Raw genomic sequence first — 18472 nt, forward strand, 5'->3', positions numbered from 1 at the left:
CGGTTGACGAACGGCGGATCTGATTTCGCGACAAAGTCTCTTGGCCGGCGAGGCGGTCCAACAAAAGAATTAGAACCGCAATGACACGCCACGGAAGGCCGCCAGAGTAGTCTTGTGACGAAATCCCCCCCAATGCAGCGCGCGCGAACACCTTTGAGTGCCGACGAGCAAAACCGTACGGAACGAATGAAAAGCGACAACCCATTTCACGGTACCGACGACTATAAGACAGGGCCAAAGAGAATAAGAAAAAAAGAGACGAAGAGACACCGGTCGGCCACTGATTGATAGTCGCCGATTGACCATAATGGCTTTCTCGAGTCTGGCTGCAAAAATAAGCGATTTTTGCTGTTGTCTAGCGGGCGGCTAAAACACTTTGAGCTCGTCGTCTCTTTCGCCACCGTGCAACTATCAATTAGCATAGAGCCACCACCACCACCACCGAAAAACAAAAGAAAAGATTCGAAAAATAAAAATAAAAGATCCCGGCGATTTTTGGGGTTTTTTATTTTATTTTACGTTCACCGACATACGGTGAACGCGGCAAGGTTGGCAGAAATGTGTGACGTCATTTGAGCAACAAAAAGATTTTAAAAAAACTTTCTCTGAATGGAATAGCGCGAATCGTTATCCACGAAAAAGAAGGCGAAATTCAACAAATGACGCGAGATGTCCAAAAAATATGAGTTTACTATTTTTATTTGACACTATCGAACGCATTTGATACGTGGCATGAACGGGAATATATAGCCAGTAAATTGCTATGACTGTTCATCGTTGAACCGGCCACTTATTGGCCGTCCGAAACAAGGTTACACATATATCCCAGCATTTATTCCCCTACCGAGTTATTTGATTTGAGTTTAATTTTTCTTTCTGGGTTATCGTATTAATGACGCCAAGTGATAAACAGCGGCTTTTTAACGACTTGACCTCCCACACGAATCCGGCTGATATTCCAATCGAGTCGACAGTCCCAAAATAGATCCCGCCAACATTTTGATTCGTCTGCTGGTCTTGCAATTTCCGAGGAAATTCGAAATTTGCATCCATCAGAGTAACGCGATGGGCTTCTTCGGACTTCGAGCGCATCTATATATACTGTGCATTAAGCATCAGTGTTGTGATCAATTCGGCACATGTAATGACTCTCGCAGAAATCGAATTTCAGCAATTCTATTTATACGAAAGCTTATTCCTTGTATGTCATCTGGTTACCGAAAATAATGAGTAAATCTTATGTCCAATGTCGAATCCTTAATGACCTGTATGCACGTGTGGTTTGAATTACAGCTGGTGACCGCCAAAAAAGTACACGCATGTGTACACGTCAATATTCAACAGAAACACAGAAATAGGATGACAAAAGATTGTTTTTGTTTTTTGAAATTATGATTATTTAGAGCAACAACAAGGTTATTCATGCTAAGCTGGGTTTACTCTCATTAGGCAGCATCAGTTTGCTGGCTAAGAAGAATTTTTAAAAAGCGTGTATGCTGCGTTGGCTGAAAATTCTACTCGATCGATTGAGCAAATGGCAACAGTGGCGCTTGAATAATTATTCAAACGAGTGGTAAATTTCGCGGTTGTTGAATTATTTTCAATTTCCTTTTTTTTTTTTTTTGAAAAAAGTTTTCCAATCCCGCTCGACTATTCGGTCGGTTGCGTGGGCAGCAGATGGCGCGGGATTCGAATAAAACTGAAAAATTGATGGGCGCCAAACTTTGGATCTCGAATGTCCTTTTTGTTTTCTGATGATAAATTTTGAGTAACCCAAGTCTCTCCGATATAGACTGACGCTGTGAAATATTCAACATTTCATCAAATTAATAAAACACGAATGAGCTCAACAGATGCCCGGGCCGCATTTTATCATTGGGGAAACAAGATCATCCAAAATCTATTGGAGCGAGGAAGAAAAACTCTCTAGAAAATAAGGAAACGATTCCATCTATCTGGTATCGAATTCAACATTTAATATCTACGAGAAAGATAAGCCGGCTTGCACGTCCAACTTTTGGTTGCTGCGGCTTTTGATTTCCCTTCTGCGGCTTTTTATCAATTTTCAATGACTCTTGCGACCCAGCTTTCGTCGGCCGTCCAAGATGTTTGACGATCGTGACGTCAGAAATGTCGAAAAACTTGTGCGTGTGCAATCCAACCAATATTGCAGGTATGCTCTTCTTGTTTAAGGCGATCAATGCGTGGGCTGTGGCATCAGCACGTAGACATCTGCAATTGTAAGCGAAATGCCAACGTTGTCTACGCATAACCAGCTCATGTAATATCCAGCTGCATTTTCTCGTTGCAGCAAGTAAATGAAATGGATGAGCGACAATCAACAACAAGAAATTGCGGTTGTTGTTTTCGTGTTTTGGGCCGCGTGCCTTCATCATCAGCCCAGCTGCTGCCCCATTCATTTCGTGCCAATCATTTCCGTCCCCGGACGGGTAAAAACAACAACTTGTTACGCCACGGGGAAAAATGAAAGGAAAAGCGGAACTGAATTCGAAATGAGCGCAGAGTGGGGGCCAGCAGCCGTCAAAGTAGATCCGTCACGAGATGGGCGGGGAAGAGCCCTTGAGTGACTTGTCATCCTGGATGAGTCACGCCGAAAAAGCCTTTGAGGATAACCCGTTCGAATTTTTTAAAAGGAAAAATGTGTTTTTGATTCAATCAAGGAATCACCTACTACTTGTGTTGCCTGGTCCTGTTGTGCGTGTAAATATGACGCCCTTTGAGGACACGCGGGAGAAACCTTCAGACATTGAAGGCGGGGCTATGGGAATGATAGAAGAGTTGTGTAGACTGGCTGGCCGCCCAGCTCAAGGAAAAAGCCATATTATCCACTTGGAACGCTGTCGACGATTCGTGCCCGTCATTGCCGTTAGAGGTTTTTTGGGGTTGCATTTTATTTGGTTGAAATTTATTATTATTATTTTCTTTTTTAAATTCTTTTGAAATCCGCTGGTCCTTGGACTGGTTAGATACGAAACCCCTATGATGTGTGTGTGTTTAGGCCAGCGCTGCGTCGTCACATCTATTTAGGACTCTGGCGGGATTTTGAAAACTCCCGCCATATCGTTTCAAGTATAGCTTCACTTTCACGCAGCATTTGAGAACTCGCGCAAAGCGATTAAACAAAAAAAGCCAGAGCGCGCCAATCCGGTTTCGGTCGGTTCGTCCGAAATCAAAAGCTGCTGCTGAACTAGTTGAAATGATGCCTTTGCGAATTCATCCTTCAGTACATACTACCACACACCAGTTTTGGGTTGTTATCGACGGCTCGATCGAATTCTTGCGAAGTGGAGCGAGCGGGAAATAATCCTCGAGAAATTATTTCATTTGCTCTTAACGTAGTCTGGAGAGACGATGAAGCGGATTCGACCAGTTTATCCAGGGATAAATGCGCATCGTGAAGGCGAAATGGATTTCACGTAACATTTAGAATGTCGTCAAATTCAATGGCCTATAATCTCTTGAAGTTTGAAAGAACAACGAGGAAGTCCTTGGTGCACTCTGCCGTCGACACACACACGTGTGTGTGTGTGTGTTAATTGAATAGATTATAGAGCGGCACTTCCTCGGATCTTTATCGCGATCCGTTATAGACCCACGCACAGGTGTGTGTGAGTTTCCGGACCCGTACTAGATGACATGTGTATACCCGCTCGTTAGAGAAAGAATATCAAGATAGATCTATACGATATCGTTGATATGGAGAACAATTCTATTGCCTCACACCTCTAAACCGAAAGGCCAATGACTTTTTGTGTGACTAACAAAACACGCAGAGGCGGTAGCAGCTATGCTGACGCATATCATTAAACGAGGCCTATGGAAAAACCAAACACAAAACAAAACAATTTCGTTACTTATAGGATTTTGACCCCGAGCGGCATTGTGTTTTATACATGTCCGGCAAATGGAACCTTGAATAAAACAAACAGGTTTAGCAGCCAGGATGCAGGAACTCGTGTAGGTGAAATCGCCAGAAAAGAGCAGGAAGTTTGGCGGGACGATTCGAATCGAGACAACAAGAATTGCGGAAGGAAATCCAAAGGTTGTTGAATGGCTTCTCTTATACATATATACCTGGTGCCAAGCTTTCTTCCGTATTCAGACAATTTGCCTATCGTTTTTTTTATTATCCTACTGAAGAAGAAGAATGTCCAAGTCCGACCTTGGATGATGGCCACTTATTTGACGTAACTGTCGTGGAGAGAGAAAAAAGAGGAAAAGGCAATTTAGCGATGACCTAAACGCATACGGGTGTATATACAAATGCCCCTAAGGGCGTGCGGATGAACCTTCATCGTCCTTTTATAGAGACAATAGCCCAAAAATGTATAGCAGACACACACACACACTCAACTGTGTCGATTATAGTTATAGAGCGGCCTCCTCTCACGAAAGTTTTCTTGTGCAAATGATTACGTATTCATCTTCTTCTTTCTTTCTGTTTGTGCTGCTTTCAGAAAAGAGAAGCCAGCCTCAGCATCTTAAATAACCCGCCGGTCCTTGACTAGAAAACCAACCGAGTCCTTGAACTGCCAATTTTATTTTTTGTTCATCAGGCGAGATGTTGGGAGGAGTTATTTCTTTGAGTTATATATCGTCGTGGATACATGTTCACGTTGTGTGCCCTTTTTCTCTCTATCGCGGGAAAACATGACGAGGAGAGATAACCACAATCAACTCGATGTGTTGCTGCAAAGCCAAATGATTTCCTAGTCGCGGCCAAATGCGCGTAGTAGTTCAAATGCGACATCATATCCCGTCATCAGAACGTCACTGGGAACATTGGGAAATTTTTTTTTTCAAATTTAATATCTCCATGGCCTTTGGGTTTTTAATTCCGTGTTTACACTAGTCACGATGATACATAATCTATTGGTTTTTTCGAGCCTTGTCTAAAATTATTCTAGAAGGTGTTTGTTGTTGTTGTTGTAATATAGCTTTTGGATTAGAATTATAATAATAACCCGGACGAGATGCAATTTGTTTGTTTGTTCGTCACAAGTTTTTTTATTACGACATCAAATTTGAAAGTTTACATTATGACAAAATTCCATCGTCCGCGGACCGGTCGTAACGAATAAAAACCGTTTCGAGTTGAGGACATAAACTTTTGGTCAAAATACATACATTATATAGTTTAGTTGTGTGTTGGGTGGGAGAGAGTTTTTTTTTTTTAAGTTTTTTTTTGTTTTTTCTTTCAGACAGGAATAAATAGAGAGATTTGAACAAGATTGGGCGCAACACATACACTAACCAGGAGGGAGCTTGCTTTGGCAAAGGATTTTTTCTTTTGTTTCATGTTTCTTCTTTTTTTTTCTCCTTTGTGAACTTTCTTCTCTCTTGTCTTGAGTCGACTTCTTGACACTTTTCCTAGTAGTAGTAGTAGTAGTAGTAGTTTTCTTTTCTTTTTGTTTGGCTGTACAACTTTTCCCGTTTTCTTCCGGGGGGGAATTTTGTTTTGTGTTATCTTCGCGTGGCGTTTAAAATTTTTTCTTTCTTCCAGGCCCAGGTGACAAAGGAGTTATGTGTGTGGTATGCAAGTGTGTCTGTGTGTTTTGTTTCCTTCTTCGTGTGTGTTTTTGTTTGCGTGTAGTAATGGAAAGTCAACAATGATGCTGCTAGATATACAGTGGACGAAATCTTCCTAGCTTCATTCTTCGACCTGTGATGGATGTCGGCTGGTTTTCTTCTTCTTTTTCTAGCGGCAGAATTTGGATAGAGGCGGGCAGCCTTCGTTGGGACAGCACTCCTTGAGGATGCGCCGGATGTAGAGCAACTCGATCTCCTTCTTGACTCGGCTGCCCGACTGGTGGTCGTGGTGGTGGAGGTCGACCACTTCGTCCAGCATGTTGGTCGACAGCCGCTTGACGGTCGGGCTGAGCACTTCCAGCCCGAGCAGTTGCGAGTTCTCCGATGAGTGGTAGGCGCACGCCCTGCGCATGATGTCGCGGACGACGCGGAAATTGCAGCCGCCGTGGCGGGCCCGGTGAGCCGCCACCGTTCCCGACGCCATGTAGCTGCCGCCAATCAAGAAGATGACCCACCAAATTGTTAGAATTTTTGCCTGCATTCAAACAAAGAATATGAGTGAATAACAGAATGAATGAATGAAGAAATAACGACAAATTTCGAGGGGATTTTTTTTAGTTTTTAGTTTTTAGCTTTAGTTTGTTGTATTTCAAACGGGACTGTCGGGATTTGGGGTTGTTGGATATAGTTTTTTGTTTGGAAAGAGACAGATTTCAGTACCTGCATCTCGCTTTTGTATTTAGTGATCTTTGGTAATTGTTTTAAAAAGTCTTTTTCCGTAGGAATAACGGAGGATTGGAGAGCTAGTGAGATCTCAAAGTGGTGATGATGGCGATCGAGGAGCAGCAACAGCAGCCAACAGGCAAGGTGGCATGTGCGTATGACTCTGCGAGATGGGGTTGGGGAAGAAAAGAACAGTGCGGTCAACGGCGACGTCGGTCGTCGAATATGTGTCCGACTCTCGATGCGGATGATTTTTGACTTGCTCCGACGGCCCGGACGGCGTTTAAATAAAAGCCGGCGACGGTGGCGCTGAAGGGCGGTGGCGTCGATCAACTGGGGCCGCCGTCCCCAACGAACGAATCGTCCGGGACCGGCCCCCTTCCCTTGCCCTCCCTCTCTCTCTCTGCTCCTATATACGTATACTCCACTTCTTTTCTTTTTCTACCCCACTCTCTTGCGTGTAGCCAAGTGACGTAAGCACTCCTCCTCTTTCTCTGCTGCCTCTCATTCTCTTCTTATTTACATAGATAATCAATTTCGATACAAATCCCCTCCCAGCTTTTTAAATCGTGCGGGTCTGCGACCTTATGTAACTCCGCCTCCCATTCAAAGCAAATAGGCCTATCAGTCGTTGCACACGTCTGGCTAGGTGTCGGCACCACCACACGCCACAGGTTGCCGACTCGAAAAGCTGAAGAATCCGGCGGACGTGAACGAGAGTCTGAGAGAAACAAGAAGAATGAGCATGCGAGGATTTTGTGGGAACTATTAGAGGGATGCCCCCTTTTTATATTGGATTCCGTTGCACAGTATCTATCTACGACATTGGGTGTGTTATAATGGTTGACCCTTTGGATGGGGCTCCGATATCTCTCGCGCCATATAAACCAACCAACCCGACCAGACGTTAGTACATATACGTGATAACTCGATCGAACTGGTTACACTAGACACTGCGGGACCATTAGTGGAGTGTGATCACGCGGCTGAAACTGCTGCCCGTCGCTTGCTTCACACATACGTGGGAACGGTTTTTTTTTGTTTTGTTTTATATTATAACAAAATCTTGGATCACACTTTTAAATTTTATTACTTTGTTTTTTTCCTATTTCTTCATTCGCCCTTCTCTCGGCCATCGTCATCAAATGGGTCAATGTTGTCCATTTCAATTTATAATCCGGCGGGAAAAAAATAAATAAAATAAAAGCGGTGGGTTGAAGAAGAAATAAATAGATGTAGTGTATTCATAAGGAGAGCTCTCTATTTGATCGTTTGCGACTATATCAGAGAGCAGCCGAGTGAGAGAGAGAGAGAGAGAGAAGGGGGTCGAGGATGTCGTATGCTGCTATATCGGTCGTCTATATCGTTTGACGTGGGCTTGATTCGGCAGAAGAGCATTATACAAGGACTCGTTCTCTGATGAGCTGAAAGCCGGCCGGCCCCTGCTTTTTCGACTCGATGACAAGGAAACAAATAAGAAAAGAAGATCATCTTTTTTGACCGCCTTCAAGTGCTGTGGGAAAAAATAAAAAGGAACGCGAGTGGGCCTGGGCCATCTCGGTTGCCTCCACACACTCCTTACAAGCGCATCAAACGGCTTGTCTAAATACGCGACTGTTTCAACAATGGCGTGCCGTTATACACCAGTTGGTTGGTTGGTGGTAGCTGTTGCTTCGATGAACCGACCCTTCGCTTCCAAGTCGAAGCAGTTTGAACCGGAAACCAGTTGTCCTTCTTCGAGCTGACAGACGCAACACAGCAAGAACGCAGGCACCACGGACGTATATACACACACTTGAGAGAGAGAGAGAGAGAGATCCGTGATAGTATATATACGTGGCCAGCCACGGAACAGTGTGCAACAGCGCAGCAAAAAGGGCAAAGAGAGAGAGTCTAACTTTGAAGTCCTCGAACTTTCGGAAAAACAGGATTGAATCGGTTTGAACTACCGAGCGGGGGCTACGGAAACCAGATCGGCAGCTCTCGGCTTCTGCTGGCGCTGTGAACAGACCAGCAACACACGTTGATACATTAGATATCCTATATATACTGTAGATCTCCTTCTCTCTCTCTCTTTCTCCTGACTGGGCTGGCTGACAGGCAGGCAGGCTGCTGCTGCTGGCGTCGGGGGCTGCTGAATAAACTGCATGGTCACTATCATATGCTGACTTGAGCTCTTTCTGCCGGGCTATAGCTAGGCTAATAAATAGCAGAAAAACCCTGCAATAGATTGATAGATTATCCATCTCACAGCGTAGAATAAATTGCCCTTTGTGACTTTGGGACAAAATATCCTTTGACCAGGATGCCAAACTTTGCCTGGACTTTTATAAGGCAACAAAGTCTGTCAAACTATCGATTTCTTCCATTTGTTTCCGATAAAAGATAAATATTTGTTTGATAAAAAGGAGAGAGGGCCTCTAGTGGCGTGACGTGATGTAGCATCATCACTCGAATATAGTCGAGTGACGAAGCGCGTTCCCGATGTCCGTGCTCCGATTATTCCGTCCGACATGAAAAATTGAGGTTACAGAAGCGATACACGATACAATCACTACAGCACAGCCGTCACATCATGTTTCGTAAATAATTTCTTTGGGTTTTGATTTCAGCCTATACACGCAGACGATAGACATTATAACAGCATCGGCCGCCGCACGAGTATCGCTGATGATGAGTAACTGCCCAAGGTTCTTTCTCTTGTGTTGGGACATTTCCTCTGATTTCTTCCTAGAATCCCTAGAATGTCCCAGAATTTCTAGTCTCGGACGCTGTCGAATAGATCTCGATTGTCGTGTTTTCAAGATCAAGAGCAATATAATGGGCGGCTGACGTAAATAAGTGAACGCGGAGACGACCTTGTCCCGCGCCACCGCTTCCCTTCCGTGAATAATTCAAGTTGAAATCAAGACTCAAGGATTGGCAGATCCTTGAGAGAATATGAACAATCACAGATCTAGATAAAAGCAAATCAATCTGAGCGACTGAACAGCATCAGTAATAAGCAACTGGCGGAGATTGTGTATACATTCATATATTCTCGCATGCTTACGCAATAGAGGCTAAATTCGGCGCTACATTCTGCCCTATTTTTTCGACAGAACTCGGAGAGCGGATCTCTATTTGCGGAACTGATCTCTACATAACGGAATGCCCAAACTGCGGACTTGTGACTCCGAAGGAAAATTTTGATCTTTTTTTTCCCTTTCAATTTGAGACTTGGCGTCGCCGATTTCCCGTGAAAAGCATATCCATCACAGCTGATGAGGCGGCAAGGTTGCGCTAAAGCATCGTGATCTTTTTCCAGTTGATTCTTTTTGCGGGAACCAATTTGCATACGGACAGCACGTCCTTGGTACGTCCCACTAAAGAAAAAGAAACACAAAAATGAATGGCCAGTTTGATATTCGATGTCCTCGTCAAGGTTTTCTTCTTACACCCTGTCGGCTCTTCTTCTACAAGACAACAACAGAGAACTGAACTGGGGCCGCCACCCATCGTCGTCAGGTGTAAAAATCGGAAAAGGCCAACGCCGTTTAAAACAACAGCCCAGTCATTTCGCACGAACCTCTATTCCTACAAATTCTAGAGAACCCTGTTGTTCACATAAATCTCCGAACATTCACGATGACAGTCACGAAGTAAACGTTAGGGAAATTTCATGGCCCCCCCCCCCCACCGCCGCCTGTACAGTCGTTATGGCGGCGTGAAGAATCGACAGGTGTCTGCAAACTTTCTCTGCTCGCGGCTCGCCATCCGTCTGTTTCATTAGTTTGACACCGATTTCCATTTGCGGGCCATATGCTACTGCAGAATTACCTGCCGAAACTCGAATTACCCCCCTATATGTGCCCGTCGATTCGGCTAATCGATCATGATCTAGACATTATGTGACATTGGGAGCTCGCGACTTTTTAAACCTTTTAAAAGAGCCGAATTAGCGAGAAAATCACGATCGGCTAAACATTGACTATTCTCATCATGGACAAAGTCTCTTCCATAAAATGTTAAAATAATGGTGCTATCATTTAAATGTAGTGTGAAATCACGAATTCGTGCGCCATTCAATATATTTCAATTCCAATCACGCACACCTTTCTGTGAAAGTGGCAACTCCGACTTGGTCTCTGAAAATTTCGTCTGCTTCGACACGTTTTTGAATACTTTGCCCAACATTTTAAAGCAGCAGTATAAATTATAAACATGTCAGGCAATGAGCTTTTATCCGATCAAGGTTTAAGGATTGATGGCCGAAAACCCAACGAATTGCGCAGGTGGAATAGTTGAATAACATTTCCACATCGTTTATTGAATAACCGATTCTCAACTTTCGTTTCAGGATTCGCTGCTCACTTGGCATTTTCTCTCAAGCTGATGGTTCGGCTTATTTGGAACAAGGAAATACTAAAGTTCTAGCCGCAGTTTACGGACCTCATGAAGCAAGTCACTTAAAACATTCCTTCTATAACCATAAAATAATTGTTTGTCATTGCTGTTACAGATTCGGGGTTCAAAATCAAAAGCGTTGCATGACAAAGCATTTGTCAACTGTCAGTACAGCACAGCAACTTTTAGTATGGGAGAGAGAAAGCGCAGACCCAGGGGTGATCGTAAAAGCACTGAAATGTCAACACACTTGGAAGAGACCTTTGCTGCCGCTATAAGGACTGAACTGTATCCTAGATCTCAAATTGACATATTTGTAGAGGTAACATATATATTTCGCTTTTCCTTGAACGTTATATGATACGGGTCGTCAAGGTCGAAGCGTAGGCTGAGTTTTTTCTCTAAAACTCTATATTGTTTTAACATGAGATTCGTCCTCGTCATACGAGTGAGTCATATGAGATTATAAATTTATGAAGTCTATTTCCTTCTACAGGTCTTGCAAGCCGATGGGGGAAATTATACAGCGTGCGTCAACGCAGCAATGGTTAATACAATTCCCCTCAAATAATAGAAATTGTTCAAGTTATATAACCATGTAAATCTAATTTTAGATGGCCCTGGTCGATGCCGGCGTTCCTCTGAAAGACACGGTCGTCTCTTGCACTGCCTCTCTAGTTAAGGACGTCCCTCTTGTAGATGTAAATCACGTTGAACAAAGTGGAGGTAGCCCGGAATTGGTCGTTTCCATTCTGCCGCATTCGGGAGAGGTGAGACTATTAACTTTTATTTTTTTGTATGGCAAATTATAGATGTGTATTATTTCAATCACGGTTTTCAGATAGTTTACATGTCGCTAACTCAACGATTCCATATCGATCACCTCAGCAAAGTTTTGGATACTGCTATCAAAGGATGTAAGGATATTGGTGCCATTTTGAATGAAATTATGAAAGGGCATCTAACGAAATTAGACACTTCGTTACAAGCATCTTGAGAACCAAAAAATAAAAATAAATGAATGGAATTTGAATCACAAAAAAAAAACGATCAATTAGTCAATTCCGTGAAATGCCTCGAGATCATCTTCAGATGTGAAGGGCGCATCAATTAGCCTGTAGATTAGATTTTAAAAAGAAACGTTATTTAAAAAATCATCGCAGGTAAACTGGAAATGATTCTGATATACTTGATGACTGCTTCACCACACAGGATGCAATCGGCGGCCAAGATGTCGTCCAGATCTTGCAGAAGTTGCTCACGTAAGCCAAGTGAAGATGAAGCGAGTGAAACGGAATCTGCGTCGTTATTGGGCAAGGAGGCCAGTTCCCTTTGGAGATCAGCTACGCGCTCTCTTCGCATTTGGCTCATGGTCGCTAAGACCCGAGGCAGAAGACAATCCCCGTGGAACCGATGGCCGCACGGAAAAAGGTAAGCTGATCGAGTCAAAAGTGGAGATCGACACAAATGACAGTGGTCTCCCGCCTGTACCACGATCGATTTGTGGCGAAACGCTTGAATTTCGTGACGCAAAGCGTCGGCCGCTTTGGTGGCCTCCTCCATCTCTTCTTTGAGGGTGTCCAAGTGGTGACTGTACTCTTGGAGCGATTGGCTGATTGCATCTTTGAAAAGATCGATGGTTGTAAAATCGGGGAAGAAAGGTAGCACGTCCTCTATTTTGAGCAAGTTGCACTGCTGTAAGACGGCCATGGCCCGTTGAATGTCGCGCTCTTTTTCGACCACGTGTCTGGCAATGCGCAGCCAAAGCTTTTTGCGGAGCTCTTCGTTGTCTTCCGGCATATCGGCAGTTTGGCGAGCCAATGCCGCGTCCACTTTGAGGGCCATTTCCACGGCCGGCTGGTAAAGTCCCATGATTCGGTAAAGTAGAACACAAGCTTGCAATTGACTGGTGTCGGCCGCCAAACATAATCTCAATGCTGACTGAGCATCATACGGAACCGTCTTGACATCTTCACCTATTCAATTTTGTTTTTCATTCAAACGATAAATGGATGTTTTTTAAAAAAATGTTTAGCTGAAATGAAATTTTTAAAATCGAAAAAACCTTGTCCGTTGAGGTAAGATAAGGTTTTGTCCGGAGCGTATCGGATGTACAAGGAGAAGAGCAGCGTGTGGAGGGAGCGATCCTTGCAATTCAATTCGTAGGCGCAATGCTCAACGAAGCGAATAATTTCTTTGGCTAATCGAGCATCACCGTCGGATAAGGCGGCAAACAGAAGCGGAGTAACTCGAGTCAGTTCCAGTTTGTGGGCTTTGTAGATTAGCATGTCGACCGTTTCTTTGGGCTGCTCTTGGAGCAACACGGGGCAGGCGCTGTAAAGCAATTCAGGATCGGAAGATTCCATCAGGACGTTCAACGCCTCTTTGTAGTTGCGATCGAGTAAATGCTGTTCCATGATCCGATGGCTGTCTTTCAGCTTGCCTGCCAAGTGGAGCAGCACGTCGTGCAATCCGTGACTCGACAGCAAACTGTAGACCGCTCCAAGATTGGATTTGATGCAATCCTGTCACATTTTTAAACGTTTTAGTTAACAAGGAACCACTTTGACACCAAATCCCATTCTCACCATTATGCGCCTTTGTTCGGTAAAGCGATCGAGAGTGTCCCAACTGCTCTGATACTGTGGGCTGTCCGTCTTGATCCCAGCATCTTTGAGAGAGCCTAATTTGCGTAGCATCAACTCTAAAAGCCACAAAACCAACATGGAGAGTTGCATCCGCTGATCTCCTTTCAGTCGGGACGCTTTCTATTTTGTATCAAATTGAATTTGCTTTTTTTAAAAAAGAATTTCTCCGGCGCTGTATGCTATAAGGTCGTATACCTCAAGTAAAAACGCCTGGAGGGCATCTTCTTGTTTGATTTCCATAAACTTGAGAGCCACTTCTTCGAAGGAAGCTTCGGTCTGGGCGTAAAGTTTAGCTGCCTTTTCGTATCTGTCGTTTTGAAGCAAAATTTTTATGTTTAAGTTCTACACACTACTTGAAAGAAACTCTTTTTTCGGGAACGTACTGGTGTTTACTGAGAAGGTGATGAGCCTGTTGCAAAAGTACTTGCGACTTTTGGCCATTGTTGTTGCCGCAAAATTGCAAGGCCAGGTCAAACTGCTTTTGCTCCATGTACATCTAGAGACCAAACATTTTGTTTCAATTGTACTGCCCTTTAAAAAAAGAAAACTATTTGATCTGGAATGTACCTGCCAAATATGGCGAGATTCATCAGTGATTGTATAACGGAAGAGAGCGTAGTCAGCGAACGACCACAAAACGGGCCCTTGCTGATTTTTCTTATTCCTTCCATCGCATGTTAATCCTCGAAGCTCTCCGAAACTCTGCGTGATATTAAAAAATATTCGTTGGTTTAAACGACGAATAGATTTTGATGTGTACACGAGAGCGATGTAACCTGATCGTAAGTGTCCTCGTAAACCAGTTGCTGATTAACGGTGCAGATGATGCGCAGACGGTCGTAAAAAACCATGGCTAAATGGAAAGGGGTGAGGGCCACTTCGAGTGGGAATTTGTGATGCCCGCGTTTCTTGCCCATTTCCAACGGTTCAGACGGCGTGTCGGGCAGCGGATAAGGGATCATTCGGTGCTGCGGGCTCAGCACGCCGTCCTTGTCCGATAACTATAGGGTTTCCAATTTATCGATTGCCTAAAACACTTGTTGGAATTTTAATCACACTATCATACCTGCGCTAAAAGCACCCCGTTGCCCGTCATCCAAGCGACTTGTGTCGGCTGGTCGTTGGCCAAACAGAGGCGCAGTCGTGACACGGGGAATTCGCTCGGAATTTCAATGAATTTCTCTGATAATTTGAAAATGAGAAATTGATTTGAATGAAAATATTTTGATCTAGCGATTCAATTTTTGCTGGGATTTTACCTTTGACGTTGAGATAGGCATTGAAAATCGATTGCAGTAAAGGTCTATCTTCCATCCGATTGACGAGATTGCCTTGAAATTGGTACAGTTTCGTCATGGTGGTTACCAAAACTCCAAAGACGGACTGGCCCTCTACTGCTGAACGCAGTCGAAAATATTCCAAGCCAGTAATCATTGTACCTGTTCCTCTTCCAATATCAAAGACCTGACCCCCCCGGGAAGACATTTTAATCGACCATTTTCATGCCCAACTTTTTGATTTATCTTACTTGTTTCCAGTAAACTTCTGTCCCACTCTGATTGATTTCAGTCTCGTAGATGAAGCCCTTGGAGGTTCCAAGAAGAATAGGGCCGGTTGTTTGACTAGTGTTTGATATGCACCATCCGACTGCAGTGATAAAGTTTCCTTTGGTTTTGGTGACCTAGTGGTTCAAAAACATTACAGTCTGCCACTCAATGAAGTTGAGATGTTTTGTTTGAGAACCTGGCGTGGTTTTGCTGAAGTGGCATGAACATAGACAAATTCTGCATTGTTATCTTCCCGTTCTGGATCTTTTTCCCTGTCTTTGTGCACTGCACTGACTAGGATGTGGCAGCCAGTTGGATCAACAAATAACCTCTGGATTTTGTAGCCCGTACTGAGGTATTTGTTGAGATCAAGCTCTGAAGAGACGGGAAATTGTATAAAGACTGTATAGTATTAGGCCATTTTTGCTTTTTTGCTCACCATTGATGTTGTCAGGTAGTTGGGTATCTATTCTCAGCAGAGTGTTGTTAACGAGAACTAATGCTATACGGCCCGACTGAGCGCACATGTGATGAACGGGGTATTGGGGCGTGTACGCCACTTTTTGCTTGGCGAACATGGGGCGTTCATTTTCAAGGAGAGTGTTGATAAATACCGTCGTTCCAGCCTGGACACACGTCAGACGTCAAAAGGGCAATCACGAATTCCAATCCGTCTATTTTTTTACAATTACAACAACGAAAATACCTGTTTGCTGGCTTTCTCATATTGGTCGAGAATGGATGTCATTTTTCTACCAATCACGGCAACAAACTGCAGAAAAAAGTTTTCCGAATGTCTTGTTTTGACAGCTGACTTGTATACACACTCACTAGAGCCATCTATGTCTGGACGTTTGAATGACTTGGGTTACTCACAGAAAATCGGCGAGTTTTGATTGTTAACAGGGGAAAAAGACGAAAGAAAGTAGTAGTATATCTATAATAATAATGTAAAATAATGATAGAAAAAGAAAATCTACCGTTTTCCTCTTATTCCACTGTGATGATCAGAGCGATGATTGATGAAGGCAATTCCGAATATTTAATGGAGTCCATTAGGATTCCTTTCAGAATCTAAAGTTAAGGTACGCGTATCGAGCTCTAACCCGCTACCAAGTGAGGGCAAAATCCATCATATCTCGAATCAAGTGACATCGTTAACCGCTACTTCTCCCTATTCATTTCCCTTGCCCGTGAGCGTCCCTCCACATTAGTTTGGTCTCTTTCACCTTCAATGCTGAGCTGAGCTGACGATCACCAGCGCATATGTTGCTGCTCATCAAGGCAAAAAGCAATCTTTTTTCCTTATGATTATTTCCCCCCGCAAGTTTTTATTATTATTATTATGATTATGATTTCTCCTCCTCTCCTGACGAAGCTCGTCATTCAGCCGCGCACTCACAAACTGCTGTTGAGTTTGGAAAAAAGCTCTTGTGTGTGTAGGGAGCCCAGCAGGTCTTCATTTCTTTAGCTCTGCCTTGTACACAAGAGTCGTAGGAAATTTCAGAAAGATCCATCTTATGTCTGTGCGACCTCTTTTTTCTCTTTTATTCTTTCCCTCATACTTGTCCATACTTTTTCCCGGATAGCTATAGCTGTGCCTTTCTCGCTCTAATATTCTCCCCGTATGTCTGTCTGCGGTCGGAGGCCTGCGTTGCGTTATTTTATTATTTTGTACTCACGGACAAATTTTCTTCTTCTTCTTTGGGATATTTCTTCCCCTTTTTTTCTTTTACGAGTGTAGACGCTAAAGAGAAGAAAGGATATGGCTCACAGTCATTTCTTTCTCTCTCTCTCGAAAGAGAAAAAAAAGGGATAAGGTACACAGCGCGTGTGAAACACTCTCATCTTTAGGAGGCAAGAAAAATGACACAGACAGAGCGATACTTGGAAAGTATATGAAGTGTTTCCATATGTAATATTACCGGTGCCGTGGAGGCGATGATGGATTTTCCCCGGCAAGTACATATAACGACTCGGGTCGTGTGTGTACAGTAAAAAAAGAAAAAAAATAATAATACTAAAAAGAAAGAAAGAAAAGAGGAATATAATGGGATGACGTATATGTGCTGTTTATTGTCGACGGAATATACAGTGGTGAGGCACATTCAGTCAACGCTCTAGGATGGGAAAGAGGAAGAAAAGACAATAATAACTAAACGAATCGCAATTGTTCTTCGATGGCCATTTGCTCTTTGTCGTTCCTCTCTTCCGTCGTCGGCTGTCCCAATATCCGGCCCCGTCTTCCATCTTTTATGGCTCGTAATATTCGCTCTCGCGGCCCATCCAGTGTGTGTGTGTCGGCAGTAGGTAGACACACAATGAAAGACGCGACAGACAGGATGACAGATACGATTGAAGGCACCAAAATGTGAGTACGTAGACAACACACACGTTGGTCTTGTTGTTTTTTTGGCCCGTTGCACGAAATTGCGACGGGATTCCATCAGGGGTGAAAAATCCTCAGGCGCGGGGGGTAGTGACCAATCAGGCCGGCCGTAACGGTAGTGTATGGAGTAGACAGACGTCAGAGAGAAAAAGAAAGAATCCATCAGTGCCACCTCAAGAGATCCTGCCTTGTTTTCTTTTCTCTCTCTCTAGCAATGATCTTTAATAGATCTCTTTTCGCCCTCTATCAAGTCGTAGGCCCTTTGACTGTTTTTGTTGTTGTTGAGCCTGGAAGGCCTATGGTTGGGGGATCGACACCTCCTGAAAACAATCGATCTGATGTTACGGTTCACTTGTCTGTGCCAGACTGACTTGCAAGAGGCGAGCGACAATATCAGAAACTGAAAAAGGGGAAAATCTCGAATGTCCCCCCAACGACAGGGCAAAAGCTCAACTCTCTTTTTATTTTTAAAAAAGTCTCCGCCCAATCGATCGACAACAGAAGCGCCACATCAGCATCATCATCGCGATGCTCTTATCTTGATATACACCCAATAGGGGTTGTACACAGTTATGCTGGATAATACCAGCCTGCTCCTATACATGTGCCGAGAGAGAGAGGATCCATCCGTTTGCACCCCACCGGGTCATATCCCTTTTTGCTCGGGCATCTGCTGATCGCTCAACCAATCAATCGATCCTTTCAACAGCCAACCCACTCGGGGGGATTCTCTCTCTCTCATCCCACGGCCTGACGATCCTGCTTGAGCCTATATATCTCTATATCAGCTGAAAAGGGGTATAGTACAGATTGCCGGGACATAACCCGCCACATTTTTTGACGTGAATGAATATCCGTTGACTTCGTTTGGTCTGTCGACACCTGACTCGACTTTTCCCTCTCACACACATCAGACACAAAAAAAAGGAAAAGATTTTTATGTTGAGAGCCCAAATCCGGTTGGGTATCCATTGGAATTTTTTTATTTTTTGTTGTTACCGAGCAGATTTCTTTCATCTTCAGACCCCCTCCTCCCTGATATGTAGCAGTAGTACTTATTACTTCCGGCTCGTGCGAGCGTGTAATACGCCCGAGTCAACAGCACTCGAAGTTGTATTACTTTAAAAAGAGGCCTGCCATTTGCATAGCGCACATCAGATCAGCTTTCAAAAATAGTCACCCAACCGGAAGTGCATCCAGCGAAAATAAAATAAAAAAAGGGGTGGAAA

The 18472-nt window shown here is 43.8% G+C and overlaps 3 protein-coding genes across 3 annotated transcripts; 1 reads left to right on the forward strand and 2 right to left on the reverse strand.

Moving 5' to 3' along the window:
• Window positions 1–5000: 5000 nt before the first annotated feature.
• Window positions 5001–7030, reverse strand: LOC124195954. Its single transcript, XM_046590660.1, has 2 exons — window positions 6271–7030; window positions 5001–6085 (listed from the first exon to the last, which is right to left on the reverse strand). Exons 1-2 carry the CDS (start codon window positions 6274–6276, stop codon window positions 5720–5722), a joined length of 372 nt encoding a protein of 123 aa, XP_046446616.1. The 5' UTR covers window positions 6277–7030; the 3' UTR covers window positions 5001–5719.
• Window positions 7031–9914: 2884 nt separating this feature from the next.
• LOC124195953 (exosome complex component RRP41-like) lies at window positions 9915–11692 on the forward strand. The gene is made up of 6 exons (XM_046590659.1): window positions 9915–10547; window positions 10613–10712; window positions 10775–10981; window positions 11156–11206; window positions 11274–11429; window positions 11501–11692. Exons 1-6 carry the CDS (start codon window positions 10477–10479, stop codon window positions 11654–11656), a joined length of 741 nt encoding a protein of 246 aa, XP_046446615.1. The 5' UTR covers window positions 9915–10476; the 3' UTR covers window positions 11657–11692.
• Window positions 11693–11696: 4 nt separating this feature from the next.
• Window positions 11697–15680, reverse strand: LOC124195952 (vacuolar protein sorting-associated protein 18 homolog). Its single transcript, XM_046590658.1, has 14 exons — window positions 15561–15680; window positions 15294–15480; window positions 15051–15229; window positions 14836–14988; window positions 14567–14771; window positions 14374–14489; window positions 14084–14308; window positions 13875–14009; window positions 13691–13803; window positions 13503–13614; window positions 13248–13427; window positions 12725–13184; window positions 11849–12635; window positions 11697–11774 (listed from the first exon to the last, which is right to left on the reverse strand). Exons 1-14 carry the CDS (start codon window positions 15600–15602, stop codon window positions 11714–11716), a joined length of 2955 nt encoding a protein of 984 aa, XP_046446614.1. The 5' UTR covers window positions 15603–15680; the 3' UTR covers window positions 11697–11713.
• Between the last annotated feature and the right edge of the window lie 2792 nt (window positions 15681–18472).

The sequence above is a fragment of the Daphnia pulex genome, chromosome 6 (genome assembly GCF_021134715.1).
Source record: "Daphnia pulex isolate KAP4 chromosome 6, ASM2113471v1".
Classification (NCBI taxonomy): domain Eukaryota; kingdom Metazoa; phylum Arthropoda; class Branchiopoda; order Diplostraca; family Daphniidae; genus Daphnia; species Daphnia pulex.

Excerpts from the sequence above, each read along its gene's own strand:
- LOC124195953 (XM_046590659.1), top strand. The coding sequence starts at position 10,477 with ATGTCAGGCAATGAGCTTTTATCCGATCAAGGTTTAAGGATTGATGGC. Across the intron at positions 10,548-10,612 it reads AAACCCAACGAATTGCGCAG|GATTCGCTGCTCACTTGGCA; the intron begins GTGGAATAGTTG and ends CTTTCGTTTCAG. Across the intron at positions 10,713-10,774 it reads CAGTTTACGGACCTCATGAA|ATTCGGGGTTCAAAATCAAA; the intron begins GCAAGTCACTTA and ends TTGCTGTTACAG.
- LOC124195952 (XM_046590658.1), bottom strand. The coding sequence starts at position 15,602 with ATGACATCCATTCTCGACCAATATGAGAAAGCCAGCAAACAG. Across the intron at positions 14,010-14,083 it reads ACGAGGACACTTACGATCAG|AGTTTCGGAGAGCTTCGAGG; the intron begins GTTACATCGCTC and ends AATATCACGCAG. Across the intron at positions 13,428-13,502 it reads TCCAGGCGTTTTTACTTGAG|AAAGCGTCCCGACTGAAAGG; the intron begins GTATACGACCTT and ends GATACAAAATAG.